The following is a 15,605-nucleotide window of genomic DNA, read 5'->3' as shown; positions in this document are numbered from 1 at the left end:
GTTTGACAACACCACGTTTAGACCGTTGTTTTTAGTCTCGCAGCTCTGCTCAAACTGTCTGTAGCAGGCAGGATTTAAAGATCACAAGGTTTGAGAAATGCAGTAGTACATACTGCATTTCTCAAACCTTGTGATCTTTAAATCCCCCCCCCCCATATAAACAATCATTGCAAAATGATTTGTGTATAGATACCAGAATACATCAGTTAATATTCCAGCTATAACTTTCATATTCAGGATATTAATCTTTCAAGTGACAAGTACAGGTTAACAAGGTTCAAGTCTGAAGTAATTCAATAAGTCCACACCTCTACAGGCTTCATTATCCAATCTACAGATATTCAATTATACAGAACATGAACTTGTGGTGATTCCTTCGTACTGAAAATAAAAAGACGAGAAAATTGGTGAATGCCACAAATTGTTCTTAATTAGCATTTGAGTAGTCTATAGCCATGACGGTACGCTTCCGGGAGTGCCGCAGGAAATTCCGGCAGATGTCACACTCTTTTTGGCCGGATGTCCGTTACCTTTCGCATTGTTTGTGTTAGCGTTCTAACCTCCGGTGGATTTGTGAGGACTATGGTTAACTGCTCCTCAGATCTCTGCAGGGTAAATCCAGACAGCTAGCTAGACTATCTGTCCAATCTGAGTTTTCTGTTGCACGACTAAAACTACTTTTGAACGTCCACATGTTCCACCAAAACAAGTTCCTTCCTGAGGCTATTTAGCAGAGGCACCGTGAAGCACTTAGCACCGCCCATGACGATTGTGATTGGTTTAAAGAAATGTCAATAAACCAGAGAACGTTTTTCTCCCATCCCAGAATGCTGTGTGGACTAGCCAGACCCTCCTCCGCAGCGCCGTGGAGGAAGGTCTGGCAAAGCGAGACTAGCGTTGGAGTCAAGGCGGAGTTATTTCACTCGTCTAAAAGAAATGGAATTTGAAGACTCAGTGGCAGACTATTGTTGCTCTACAGCTGTACTGAGGCTCAAAGCTGACTGTACATCATTTGTTTCCATCTTTTCTTTTTCAGCGCAGAGGATGGCGGTGTGAGGCCAGTCGTCTCGGAGGAAAACCGCCAAGATGGACTGATGAACAGCAGCCGTGTGAGCTGCCACTTCTCATGAGGCACTCAGTATTTTTCGGGACTATTCCAAAGGCAAACGTCTATACTTCCAGTCAGTCTAGATTATACTTTGTTTTCAGTTCTTTGCAGGATTTTGATAGTTTATACAGTTTCTCCGTGTTTGTTTTGTTGTTTGTTTTTATATGCCATATTTGCTTTTGTTCCGTTGTGTTTTTTTTACTGACAATACAAATTATGCATTACAAATTAAGCATTACACATCCATGAATACGTGTACATTCTCAAAGTCAAATTGTCTAGTCCAAGTCACAAGTCCTTAAGGAGCCGTTATATATAGAAACTGGTGAAAGAGGTCTTGTATATGTACAAGACCTAATGAAAACACTCTTTACACTGTATCCTCTTACATAGCACCTATCTGCTGCAGGACTTCCAGCTAACGTACTGTATTTTCGTACACAACGCTTGAAATTACAGGAGTGTGACTTACAAGAGTATGCTTCGGGACTTGAAGCTGCACTCATTCATTATTTCCGGTCACTTGGGGGCAGCAGAGCAAGCTGGAAGCTGTTGCACAACTCCAGCAATACCATTTATAGTGATTTATAACCAGCGTTGGGCAAGTTACTTCCAAAATGTAATACATTATAGATTACCAGTTACTGTCATTTGAGAGTAATTAGTTATATTACAATATTACTGTCTCTGAATTGTAATGCTTTACACTACTTTTGCGTTACTTTTCAGTTACTTTCATCAAAATAACAGCTGAAGTCTGACTTGGCAGCTAGCTTGTGAATTTCAACACTGGATCAATAAAGTCTCCTCTTTATCCACTTGACTATATCATAGATTATTCATAATATTTTGTATAATTAATATGAATACGCAAAATAACTAAAGCTATAAAAAATAGAGAAGTAAAAAGTACATAATACTCAAAAATAAATACTCAATTAAAAGTACCTTACAGTTGTATTGAAGTACGGCATAGTTAATTTCCATGGCTGATAAAATGCAATGGTATTTACGTGTAGCAAGCCTAAACATTAATTCCCGACATGTTTCTGTCTGTCAGCAGCTCGGACACACTGCTGTCCGCGCTGATGCTGTCCGTACCGTCTCTGGTTCTGGCTCTGACCACGGGAACAGAGACGGGACAGCTCGCTTCAACGCAGTGTAGGCTAATAACTAGAGATGGTCCGATACCATTTTTTGCTTTCCGATACCGATTCTGATACCTGAACTTGCGAATCGGCCGATACCGAGTACTGATCCGATACCAGTGTGTCATATATTTTATTATGTTTTAACAACTGTATACTACTATCCCTGTATGGATGTGATATGATTTCTATCTTTGTTGTCGGTCTGGCTCAGGTTAAACTCTTTGTGAAACATGAACAAACTCAAACAAAAATGCCCCAGAGCTTTCTTTTATTCTGCAGTTTGACAGTCAGTTATAACGGAAAATTAACATAAATAAACTACTTTAACGTAGATTTTCTTTAGGGCTTTATTACGTGGTATCGGATCGGTGCATAAACTCCAGTACTTCCCGATACCGATACCAGCGTTTTAGGCAGAATCGGAGCCGATACCGATACTGTTATCGGTATCGGAACATCTCTACTAATAACTCCTGAAAATAATCTCCATCTCACAAATGTAATTGTATATATTATTGTATAATATTACAGAAATGTAATTAGTAATGCGTTATATTACTGCGTTACAACAAAAAGGAATACATTACTGTAATTGCATTACTTTTGTAACGCGTCTCTCCCAACACTGTTTATAACCCTAGTCCAAATCCATCCTAGCGACCATATCTGGTCTAGGTGTAATGTAGGATGTTGCTGAGTTTCATTGTTTCGGAGGATGATGTCAGCATGCGTGGTCAGTGTGTGACTCCGTTCTGCCAAAGCAGCTGGAGGTCATGAGCTGTGGGAAGCTGGCAGAGGGCAGCGAGGCTGTCGCCACTGACCGCCACTGACCGCCGGCCTGCAGACACCACACAGCAACTGCTGCTTCAGTTAGCAGAGCGGAGGCTGGAACACCAGTGTTGTCTGTAGCAGGCAGGATTCAACGATCACATGCTCTGACATATGTGTACTAATGGACTTCATTACTATCACAGTTCTTAATAAAGGTATAGGGTTTGACTTAGTCTTGCATTGCCAGACCTTCCTCCAAAGCGCTGCGGAGGAGGGTCTAGCTAGTCCACATCACATTCTGGGATGGGAGAAAAACGTGCTCTGGTTTATTCAGTCCCTCCAGAAAAACGCGATTATGCGATCGCATAATTCAATGCATAATCAGCCAAAGTCCGCATATTTATTCAGGGGCTGCATTTTTTCAAATACGCCGCACTTTCGCCTCATAAATTGCCGATTTCCGCGCAAAATATGCGGGGCTTGCATGATTTCATAATCCCCGCATTTTCGTTGCAAAAAAGTCACATATATCTTAGCAGAAAGTTGAAAAATGTTTACTTCACACAAGAGCAGCCATTTTCCCCTGTTGCCATGGGAACGTTATGAAGTGACGTAATTACGCGACGTGAACATCATCGAAAAGCTGCAAACCCCGCGATGAAGCCACGATGAAACAACGCTAAAAGAACGCATAATATTGCATAAATGTCCCGCATATTCCATCGCATTTTTTAAGAAAACGTGCCGCATAATCAAGGATTTTTGCCCGCAACAATCACAAAAAAACTTTTCTGGAAGGACTGGTTTATTGGCATTTCTTTAAACAAATCAAAATCGTCTTAGCACCAGATGGAGCCACGGTGCCTCTGCTAAATAGTCTCAGGAAGGAACTTGTTTGGGTGGAACATGTGTACATTCAAAAGTAGTTTTAGTCGTGCAACAGAAAACTCAGTTTGGACAGATAGTCTAGCTAGCTGTCTGGATTTACCCTGCAGAGATCTGAGGAGCAGTTAACCATAGTCCTCACAAATCCACCAGAGGTTAGAACGCCAACACAAAGAAAGAGGAAGGGGACATCCGGCCGAAAAGAGTGAAATCCGGCAGAATTTCCGGCAGCAACGGAGCAATCCCAGAAGTGGAACGTCGTGGATATAGACTACCTTAAACTTAACTGTATGGCTACCATAGTGGCTACCATAGCTACAATTGTTAAATTCAAAATAGGTCAATATATATTTATAATATGCAGGATTCATATTACTGTATATCTTTAAGACATTTGGATTTTTGAAAAAAAGAAACTTTCATAAAAATTATTTTTTTACGTAATGTGGCGGCCCCCCTACACTATCTCAGAGTACCCCCTAGGGGTCACGGACCCCCTGTGGAATGTCTCTGGTCTAAAACATTGCCAGTGTATCTCCTACATCAGAGACGTGGGGGGAGATAATGACTAAGAGTTTCTCTTCTATGTAGGAGATATTAGTTCATATGTAGGAGATCATATCTACGAGTTTATCTCCTACGTATGAGATATTATTTCCTATGAGATAAACTTAGGCATGATTAGGTTTTGAGAGAAAGACACAAGATACAAAGTTCAGCCAAATGCAGCATAAACAAAAAATTTTTTTACCTTCTCAGTTAACTACAAATGTCCACTGTAAAACATAAATAATGGAATCATACAGTGGCGCCCGCAGGATTCTTTTTCGTTAGCAGTACAACACCTTTAAAATCTGATTAGCTTACCGCACATACTTTAAATACCAGCCAACAGGCCGGGTTCACACAAACATCATACATAAATGCAATGTATGCATCTCATGAACTAATATTTGCAGAAGAATCATGCACAAGGCCAAATATATAATAATATTTTGTTTTTGCACCTTGCCTCTCAGCTTCCATAAGAACCTCTCCAAAGTAGATGGCCCAATATTTGTAACTTTTGACTAATTACAGTTCATGAGCCATATTGTTACTTCCAGCAACAGTAACTACAACTGAAGGAAAGTGAATAAATATGTTATAACATGAGTTTTCAGCTGTGTCCTGGGGCAGCATTAAGAGTGCTGTTCTACCTATAGACAGAGGAGGGCGCTCCAACGTCAAGTAAAAAACTAAACGTGCACTGCAGCTCACACAGCTGTTTATCACTTAATTAGAAACAGAAATATAGCAGGTCATCTGCCACCTTACAAAAACTACATTTAGTCCTTTTAGAAATGTATTTATCAAAATATCCCAACAAAACTGAACTGCGAGGTAGCTACTATGTTACTATATTTCTATTGAGACCTTGTCAAAGGCTACGGTTTATGTTACAAAGCCTCTAACAGTTAATACAAGTGGCGGACCGATTGGTTTTTGCTGTGATATCTGTTTACTACATCTTCATCAAAGTAATCTGTATTTACCTTAACACTCACCACTTCAATCTCTGTCCCACCCACCTACTACCCTTCGGTATTTTCTGATTGGACGGGCGTCATGCCAGTCATAGGACGGGCCCGTTATGCGCCCTTCCCTTGCTTCTTAAAAGCTCGGGATTCTGAATTGTCAGCACAATCAAGTGTTGTAATAAAAGCAACAAATTACCAAACCAAATGAACAAAGTTTATTTAAAAAAGCAGAATTGTTTTTATTTTTGAGAACATCTAAAGTTACAAAAGGAGATTTAACAAGACTAGTACTTGTCACTGGGAATACAATAACCTACTATAGGCTGCAGTTCGGATAAACCAGCTAACACTAGAATAAACCATTGTCGTGACTTTTGTGTCCTCTGTCCTTTAATTATCACATTCGACAGCTCGGCTACTGAGATTAATACGGACTTTGCTGGTCCTATTTCCTCAGATAAATCTTCTGTGTAAGGTACAACCTCTTTGGTAGACTACGACCTTTTGTTTGGTCGCGTAGGCTGTGTACTCCTGCCTTATCCTGATATTTCCGACAGCTCTTGAAGGCAGCAGTAGATTCATTGTGGCCCTGCAGAGCAAAACGCCATCACACGCAGCGGCCACGACGGGCAGCGGGCAGGGCGACACCAGGGCCACCGCAGCGGCTCCACACTCTTCATTACCGACACATCGCTCCATCATAACGGTTATGGATTACACAGCTGCAGAGTATTAGAAGCGTTTGAAACTGGTAAGACACACTGTTTTTCCATTTGACTCATCATTCGGCTCGCCTCTATCTCTGAAGCGGAATGATTAACTTTGATTTTCCAGGTATTTATTTACGACTATTATTGACATTTGTTGAACGCACGTTAAAGGTGCTTAGCCTGTTAGCTAGCTAACTCTTTCTCCAGCTCCTCTATATGGAAAAGCTGTCAGGGTGACGCGGCTATGTTTAATGCGATACCCGGTGTCTATAAGTGAATTATAACGTACACAGAGCAGCAGCAGCAGCAGCAGCACATGTCGAGCCTGGAACTGGAGTTAAGAAACGGCACCCAAAGCTAATTCGCGTTAGACAAGTAGGTTAGCCACGGTCAATGGCAAAGCTTAAGGAATAGTATACGCTGTGTCTGTTAGTGTTATCACACAGGAGGCGCTGAGCCCTCAAAGCATCCTGGGTTAAGTTCCTCTGCTCGCTTGTTTACCGAGATGGTCAGCATCAGCATCTCCTATTGGTGCTTAGTGGAGTCAGATGAAGGACACAGCCTCTCATGATTGACAGTGGCTCTCGCATCTGGGATGCATTTAGAGTCGTATGCATGCAGTTGGGAAACCACAGTGCCCTGTTAACTTTTGCATTCCAACACATAAGATAAGAAGGTGCTGGGGAAAGTATGTTGGCATTAGGGATGTAACGGTATGAAAATGTAACCTCACTGTTATAGTGACCAAAAATATCACGGTTTTCGGTATCGCGGTATTTTTAAAAAGTGTGTTCAGTATGTTCAGAATGCACTGATAGGCCTACGCAAGCTGAAATAGTTCTAAAAATTGTAACAGTGTTTATTATATTACAAAAATATAGGCAAAACCTTATTAAAAGTTAAAAACTTTTAACATCAAAAGAACAAGGGTTCAGCATGTAAGCAGCTGATTGGTCAGGAACATTTCCAGTAGTGCAGGTTTAAATGATACAAATCCAAACAGTCAAGCTAAGACATAAAGAACAATATGTCAACAAATCAAAGAAACACCACTAATTATATACGTGTTTTCTTCATCATCAAAATTAAAATGTAAAACCGTACACACAACTTCAGGAGCCTCGGATGAAGCTGGGAAGGATTAAACACAAGGTTTCCACACCTTGGTAATCTACCGTGCTAATAAGGATATTTTAAATGAAAACGAGAATTGTTATCGTCAACATTTTTATCGTGGTTTACCGTTACACCGTTACATCCCTAGTTGGCATCACTTTTTAGTACTATCTCCCCAAGCTGTTGTATCTTTCCTGATGTTTGGATGTAATTCCTGGAGGATAACACAGGAGATACAGAGGAGATATGATTCAGGTGTATAAGCTTGTACATGGAGTATATGATGTAATGGTTGAGCCTATCTTTCAGTTTTGGAGCAATATGAATGATTTACGAGGATATTATTTAAAGCTTTACCCCAGAACATGCATTCATGAAAAGAGAAAGAATTTTCTTTGCACTTTGTGCAGTAAAATAACCTGGTTGACACCAGACCCACTCAGTGAGAGTGGGTCTGGTGTCAACCAGGTTATTTTACCTATTTTCTGGGGAAGCATGATTCACAGCCCATTTCCAACGGACGCCACTCAAATGCCTCTGGGCGCAATTGGATAATCCTTCAACCAATCAGACCAAGGATCCGGGTGATGTAGCAGCGACAGCGGCATCAACGGGTTGCTGCGCTTCAGTGGCCGTCATGTTGAACGTAAACGAAAAGCTGCTCGCCGTCGCTGCGCTATCGTCACCGTGTAAAGCCGCCTCAACGGTTGTGATTGGTGCCTCGATTTGGAAAAATTAGAAATGGGCTTGAATGGGCTCTTGGCCAGATGGACTTGCAGAGCAAATCTCAAATTTGCCGTTAGTTGGTCAGGGTTTTCCCAGGCTAGCGGTAAAAGCGTGGAACCAGCTTCCATTCCCCCTCAGTTAACTTTTTCAAGAATAGGTTGGATACATCGTCTCTGTCAAAAGATGTGACGTACAACTACGTATAAAGCTTGTTTGAAACGGATGTAACTTGTTTATGAGATGTAAGTCATTTTTAATCATGAAATGAATGTGATTTATGAAATCAATCCTCTTCAAATGTGTTCATATCATTTTTGTGTCGTTTGAGGAATAGAGGATTTGATATCCTGTACCAGAATGTTTTCAATGAATTTCAATTCAATAACCTGGTGGTTAACACCTCATTTTGTTTATTAACTAGCACATAAAGACAGAAAACTAACAAAGCAATATTAGTAACACAATATGCAAGGGAGGCCAAACGCCTAAAAGGCTTATCAAGTTTCTCCCCAAGTACAAATACACTAACTAAAAAAATTATTTCAAATACAGCTAATACGTTTCAAAACATAATCATTTTCCCTTTTTTTAAATGACAGCAAAATAAAAATGAATCTAAATAAAAAATATTAACAAAGACTAGTAACAACAAGAACAAAGACTACATCTTACTTATATGCCAGATCTGATATTATCCAAGATGGTGTTTTATAAACACTAACAGGGACTGACAGGGCACTAAATAATGTTGGACCGAAATACTTTACAGAAAGTAGACTGATGCAGGTTTTAACAAGGGGGAATATGAAACTATGTATTCTTCCAGTCATACTTAATTAATCCTGCAAGGGAAATTACAATGTTTTCACTCTGTTAGAATACACAGTACACACAGGTAACCAGTACCCTCAGTAGACGTATGCACTAAAGGAGAGACGTCAGAATGAGGGGGCTGCAGCCGAGCCAGAGGGGGGGTTCGGTGCCTTGCTCAAGAGCACCTTGGCAGTAGAGCTGGGCAATATATCGATATTATATCGATATGAGACTAGATATCGTCTTAGGTTTTAGATATCGTGATATGACATAAGTGTTGTCTTTTCCTGGTTTTAAAGGCTGCATTACAGTAAAGTGAAGTCATTTTCTGAACTTACCAGACTGTTGTAACTGTTGTAACACCAATAGTCAACACTACAATATCGTTGCGGTATCGATATGGAGGTATTTGGTCAAAAATATCGTGATATTTGATTTTCTCCATATCGCCCAGCCCTACTTGGCAGTGCCCAGGAGGTGAACTGGCACCTCTCAAGCGTCCAGTGGCCACCACCATACTTTTGTCCATGTGGGGGCTTGAACGGCTGCCCTCCGGTTCCCAACCCAACTCCCTACAGTCTAAGCTGCCGCCCCACATTGCGCTGTGCTGAGGACATGAAGACCCTCCTAATATGAGGGCCTCTTCCTCCTCGTGTAAGTGAAGTTTTCCCTCCTTAGCTTTGGTAATTGGGGTTAATTGCTCTCGCCACCTCTCTCACCTTTAAAAACAATGACGGGCATCCCTCCAGCCATTTCTTCGGCCCATTAAACTCTGAACCACAGTCATCTGTTCCATGCGTTGTGTCCCGCAGAATTAGTGTCAATTATTTATAATGCCGGCCGCTGCCATTAGCTTACACCAGCATCCCCCCTCTTAAGAAGGGTTTCTTAATGAAGCGGCTTCTATTTACAACATGCGACGGACAGCAAGACGTGCGCTGAATTTATTTTAGGTGGCTGCAGAACAAACTGGAAGTGAGTTTTAAATTCCCCTGCTTTCTTTTGCTGTAGAAGTACTATTATGCCTATTTTCAGAAAGCCAGCTTCCTTGGATTTCGAGCAGTGCCAGTGGCTAGCAGACCGCTAAGTTTAAGATCTCTGCACCAAGAAGACAAAGCTGCTTGTTTTACAACCATGTGGTGTTGTGGGCTGATGAGGTCTGGTGCTGCAGGTCTGAAAATCAAGGGTCATCAATTTTTTTGTTGGAAGTCAGCATTAATCCTACCAAATCGGAAAACGACAGATATCAAATGAAACATCTTTGTATCCATGTTTGTGTTAAATCTGCTATTTTTCCAGTGAAGTTCTGTATTGCAGATGTCCCCCATCTGTCCCCCGTCTGCAGAAAAAAAAGCCCTGCTCGTGTTAGGATGAGTTATGAGTTGCAGGCTGCTCCTTTTTTTAATTCTGGGCTCTGTATAATAGGACGAGGCTCGCTCGTTATCACTGATGAACGTCTCCTGTGTTTAGCGTGAAGGCCCAGTTAGACAGACATCTATAAACAGCTTCTCATCCTCTTACACTGTGGTGAGACGCCTGCCAACGCAGTTCACCCCGTCACTGACTGACACACGGCTACTTGGTGTTGGCAGAATCAGGCCAGTTATCACACAGAGGTGAGGAGGTTAGACAGTGGAACACAGGAAGTGAATGCAGTGGTAGATGTACCAGTTGCTCTTGTAATTTAGTCCTAATAATACAAAGGGCTGGGTACCGAATTCAGTACTTTTTAGGCACTGACCGAATTGCCTCTAAAGCATCGAGTATCGAAAAATGCCTCGTCATTCAATATACCTAGTCAATATCTGCAACCTGCCACTTCTGGGATTGCCCCGTGGCCGCCGGAAATTCCGCCGTATGTCCTTTTTTTCCCGACCGGATTTCCGTTACCTAACGCTTCCTTAGTGTTGGCGTTCTAACCTCTGGTGGATTCATGAGGACTATGGTTAACTGCTCCTCAGATCTCTGCAGGGTAAATCCAGACAGCTAGCTAGACTATCTGTCCAATCTGAGTTTTCTGTTGCAAGACTAAAACTACTTTTGAACGTACACACGTTCCACCAAAACAAGTTCCTTCCCGAGGCTATTCTGCAGAGGCACCGTGGCTCCGTCCGGCGCTTAGCACCGCCCAAGACGATTGTGATTGGTTTAAAGAAATGCCAATAAACCAGAGCACGTTTTTCTCCCATCCCAGAATACTGTGTGGACTAGCCAGAACCTCCTCCGCAGCGCCGTGGAGGAAGGTGGAGTTCAATTGTCAGTCTCTGTGTGGAAAGCTCAATGTTTCAGTTCAAAAAAAGTCTGCTGCTTATTAAATCAAAGCCAGGGTTTTCACATGAATACATGTAGCCCCCCTCAGCCATCCCATTGGTCCAAGTTGGAGAATAGTGCAGTCCAGTAGTTGATGACATCACGTGGGGCATGCGGTGGGTCAGCTGACCCTGGCTCAGTCAGCTGCTCAGCCTCACGCCTGAACCTCTGCGGTCAGGACGGCGTCGCAACAGTGTGGTCCTTTGTGTGGCGCGTCCAGAGCTGAGGGGATGAAACGTGGCTGAGTCGTGGCGTGTACTCGCAGGCTCAAACGAAGTGATTGTTACAGACGAGGAGGTGTTGACGAATGCAGGCCGGGACGGAGGCGGTGGAGATGTACGCTGCGGATCATATGATCCCTCCAGCATCTGCACATCACAACTGCTACCTTTTCTTTTCACTCTGCTAATTAAAAAAAATAAACCTGGAGGTTTCACTGCCACTTACTTTTGACTTTTTTACGCGATCCGTCAGCTTCATTTAAAGAAAAAAAAAGAAGGAATAAGCCTCTGGGTCATTGTTGCAGCGATACCAAGGGAGGAAATGATGCGTGAAAGCGATACACTTGCATGAGAGCGTGTCAAAACGGGTCCCGTGGAGATGTCCATCTTGGGGGGGGTTTCTTCAAAAGGGATTCAATTAGCAGGAGTTGTTTGTCTTGCTTCAAGAAGCAGGAGTAGCAGATCCTATCAAGCTGATCCCTTATCAGCCCGCCACAGCTCGTCTTTGTGTGTGCTTATGCGTGCGTTGGCTCCAAAAAATGTGCCAAGTCAGTTACTGGTCGTCAACTGTGTGGCTTCATTTCCTCCGAAGAGAATCACAGTTGCTCATTTGCATCTGGAGCGCAGGCGAGGCATGAGAGCACCAGCGAGCGTGGCTGTCTCTCATATCCTGCTCAACATTTTTTTTTCTCCATTTTTAATCTTCCCCCGCGTTTTTCTAAATCTCTCCAATTCCATTATAGCTCTCAGGTCCATTCAGAAGTTCAAGAGTGCACTGGAGTGGCTCGGTCTATATTTAAAACCTTACCACTGAATACATCAAGCAAAACTCTTTTAATTCTGCCAGCCAGCACCCAACCCCGAAGGTCTGTACTGCTGCTGAAGCAGTGGAAGGACAATGGTAGGTTCCTATAACAGGTTTCCTCCATTCAGGGTATTCCCTACCATTATATGGCTTAGGTGCAGCACCCAAGCCCTTTTTTGGCACCGCCTAAGCCGAAAGAATGTAAAACCAATGCAAGCATCAAAACTAACTAAATAACATTTAGGTACTCCGAAATACTCCGCTCTAATGCTTGTAGTTTGGTCTCCGGTGGACTTCTTCAGCAAGCTTTTTGAGTGTTATTTATTCACTATCTGCTCTAGCTTTCCCCAACGTTTGAGACACAGATACGGTGATGAGAATGCTCCAAGAGGATGTGAAATTCATGATTTATTTCTATTGAAAAACATCCCATTTTCTGAGTGAGGACCCATAAACCCCTCCGCCAAATATTCACACTCAAGCCTTCGACGATCCCAGGGAAAACCCTGCCATGTGCAGAGATCTGAGGCACCATGTGGTGGTTGGAGAAGCAGCAGAGAGAGAGAGCCTACTGACTCCATTAGTTCTACTCTCTAAGACTCTGTCTCATGTATAAGCATTATATTTAACACAGCACCTTCATCAAGCAGTGTTTTAGCACATAGGCCTACTGGATGTTCTGCTGACACTTTTCCAAAGCGTGCTGTCGTTTTTAGATTTTGAAATACTTCATGTTTAGAGCATTCTTTTTTATTAAAAGTGTCAATTATTCTTTTGATTAAGCGTATAAAATGCCAGAAATAGTTGAGAAAATGCCCTTTGCGTCTTCACATTCTTTATTTTGTCTCACCAAAAGTCCAAATTCCTGAGAAAAGCAGCATATTTTTCTTCTTGATACATTTCTTAAACAATCAATCATTTGAAATTGTTGTCGATGATCGATTATTTTTGCTAATTGTTTTAGCTCTAATGATCACCCAGATCGAGATAGACAAACATGAAAAAGATCCAATGTCTGCAAGTTTCACACCTGTAATTTTGGTTCAGATCAAACTGAAAAGTCCGAAAGTCCGGACCAAACGAGGTAGGTGTGAATGCCCCCTATTAGCATAGACTCACGTTACAGTGATGTCCAACCGTCACATTCTCAGAGGCAGATGTACCTCACTCAGAGGAGCTTCAGTGGACCAGCATGCAATGCAGCAGCGCTTGCAGGTTTTCCGAGGTATTACTGATAGTGTGTGAAAAGCAAAGCTTCCTTTAATGGCTTTTTGTGTTTGTAGAATTTAGCAAAGCGCATGACAGCCTTTGGTGTCTCACTACTGTTGCTTTCTTTTCCTCAGAGAGTAGGGTTTTCATCAGTATTCTGGGTAAGGCTCAGCCTGACAAGCCAGCCCCACATCCAGATGTTGGGTCTGGGAACTCACCATTGGCAGGGCTCAATCCGAGGGGCGGGATAAACGGTTGTCTTTCAAATTACTAGGGCTGTGCTCGATTGAAGAAATTCTTAGTCGACTAACACTCATTCAATTGTATCGACTAATCAATTAGTTGATTTAATCGACAGATCTGTAAATCTGAGTTTCTCCGCAAAGAGTCATGCAAAAGCACCACTTTAATTCTTGTGTTTGCCAGAGATGTGCTCGTACATTTCTTGGAAATAAGTCATTCAGCATGAAAAAAGCATAAAACATGACTAATCGACTAAAGAAATCTAAGTTGACTACCACCAAAACGACCGATTAGTCGACTAATCAACTAAGAGGGAGCAGCCCTACAAATTACCACTGCACGCAATATGATAGCGCTACAACCAACCAGAGCAACGAAGAAGGTAGCGGTGCTAGTTGATAGATTCAATTCTTTGGCCGTATCTGCTCAGCCAAACTCTGAACACATCTTCCTTTTTTAACAATGACTTCAGTGCCGTTCTTTGTTCTTTTCTCAAAGAAAAGCTGAACTCCAAGTCTTCCAGAGTCACGGCCAAAGCCGATTCCAAAGACCGCTGTTCGCCAGCAGCAGCGGCCATAAGCCCGCCCACCAACTCTATACACGATGTGATTGGCCTGACCAGAATTTGGTTTTTCCAGCTCGCAAGCCAACGGAGAGTTGCTAGACTGACCCTGGCTGTAAATTACATTTGCTGCCGCTAGGGTGCGTCTAGATTTCTAGGCTAGGTAAGGCTGGGTATCATTCGAAATGTTTCGATATTAGATCCAATCCGTTTGCCTGAGTTTTAGCACTGATACCAAAATGATATGAACTTACCTTACTCTGAGGACTATAACTCCAAAGTGTTCTCAAATATTAAACCTTGTCCAAACACAAGTAACTGTGCCTTTCAAAATAGTCTAAAATTATCTTTTTTTTTAAATTATTTAAATCAGGAACTATCTGGTATGACTACAGACATATTTCTGCCACGTCCAAAACATTATTGAGGTCTCTGTGTTTCCCGGAGGATTTTTTACAGCAGCGGAAGTGCATAAGTTTGATGAAGTGCAAAATAGATATATAGCACGTTGTGCCCCTGGATCCCCCCCCCCCCCAAAAGACGCCCACAAGCAGAGACATTTTTGATAGAGAAAATCTCAATACTCAATACTATGAAATCGCAATAAATGAAAATCGCAATACAAAGCCAATCGCCACCCAAGTATCATGAAGGAATCAAATCGGGACAAAAGGATATGGTCCCAGCCCTAATATATATATATATATATATATATATATATATATATATATGTTTGCGAGCAGGCGTCGATGCATGTGTGTGTGTGTGTGTGTGTGTGTGTGTGTGTGTGTGTGTGTGTGTGTGAGAACATTTGAGGCTCTCCTGACAAAAGCAGCAATCGCGCGGGTGTTGTTTTCCCTGCTGACACTGTGCACAATACATCTCACTACGCTTTATTATTTATTAATGCTATGTTTACCATGCTGGCAGCCAGGCAGACTGACTTTTAAGTGGAAAACAATAGCGCTTTCTGCACGTATGTTTATGGGCTTCATACATAATGAACGTGCTGTGAGATTTCCAGCTGTGTCTAATGTCATGTGTGAGTGACAAAGACTATATTCTGCCCCAACAAAGCCTCCCTGTGCTGTGCGTGGAGGACGCTGGTAAAAAAATCTGCATTGCAAAGAAGCTATTACGTTTTATGGTTTCTATGAATTTAAATGTGGACTTAATGCAGTTCCTGATTCATGCACACAGATTCCCACACAGAGCACAGCGGCTGATCGTATGTAGAATTCCGGCTTCTGAGCATTCATCTCCTCTCCGATAGTAGCTGATGTGTCAGACTCCTCGCCAAGAGCTCCAGCGCAGTGTTCAGTGTCCTGAACTCTGCTGCCTGTCTGCCCTCTGCGTTCCGCTTTGCTCTCCGTTTGACTGTGCAGCGTCATCTCTCTGCATTGCTGATGCGGCTGGGAGATGCTGACGAAGGAGAGGATTGACTTCATGTTGGCC

At 42.4% G+C, this 15,605-nt stretch overlaps 2 protein-coding genes across 6 annotated transcripts in view; both read left to right on the top strand.

Annotated features, from left to right (window-relative positions):
• Positions 1-1,296, top strand: part of si:dkey-119m7.4 (uncharacterized protein LOC560629 homolog) — a 29,863-nt gene extending 28,567 nt beyond the window's left edge. For both annotated transcript variants that reach the window (XM_031285640.1, XM_035995379.1), the window contains one exon: positions 1,037-1,296. In XM_031285640.1, coding sequence (XP_031141500.1) covers positions 1,037-1,130 — 94 coding nt within the window. In that variant the 3' untranslated portion in view covers positions 1,131-1,296. The remainder of the gene's footprint in view (positions 1-1,036) is intronic.
• A 4,678-nt stretch (positions 1,297-5,974) lies between these two features.
• fynb (FYN proto-oncogene, Src family tyrosine kinase b) overlaps positions 5,975-15,605 on the top strand; it is a 117,885-nt gene continuing 108,254 nt past the window's right edge. For 3 of the 4 annotated variants that reach the window (XM_031285601.2, XM_031285599.2, XM_031285602.2), the window contains exon 1: positions 5,975-6,186. The gene's annotated coding sequence lies outside the window, so the exon portion shown is untranslated. The remainder of the gene's footprint in view (positions 6,187-15,605) is intronic. The other variant, XM_031285600.2, reaches the window with a different exon arrangement.

The sequence above is a fragment of the Sander lucioperca genome, chromosome 19 (assembly GCF_008315115.2).
Source record: "Sander lucioperca isolate FBNREF2018 chromosome 19, SLUC_FBN_1.2, whole genome shotgun sequence".
NCBI classification, from domain to species: Eukaryota; Metazoa; Chordata; class Actinopteri; order Perciformes; family Percidae; genus Sander; species Sander lucioperca.
The sequence above is the reverse complement of the archived record's forward strand: the minus strand, read 5'-3'. Positions and strand labels throughout refer to the sequence as shown.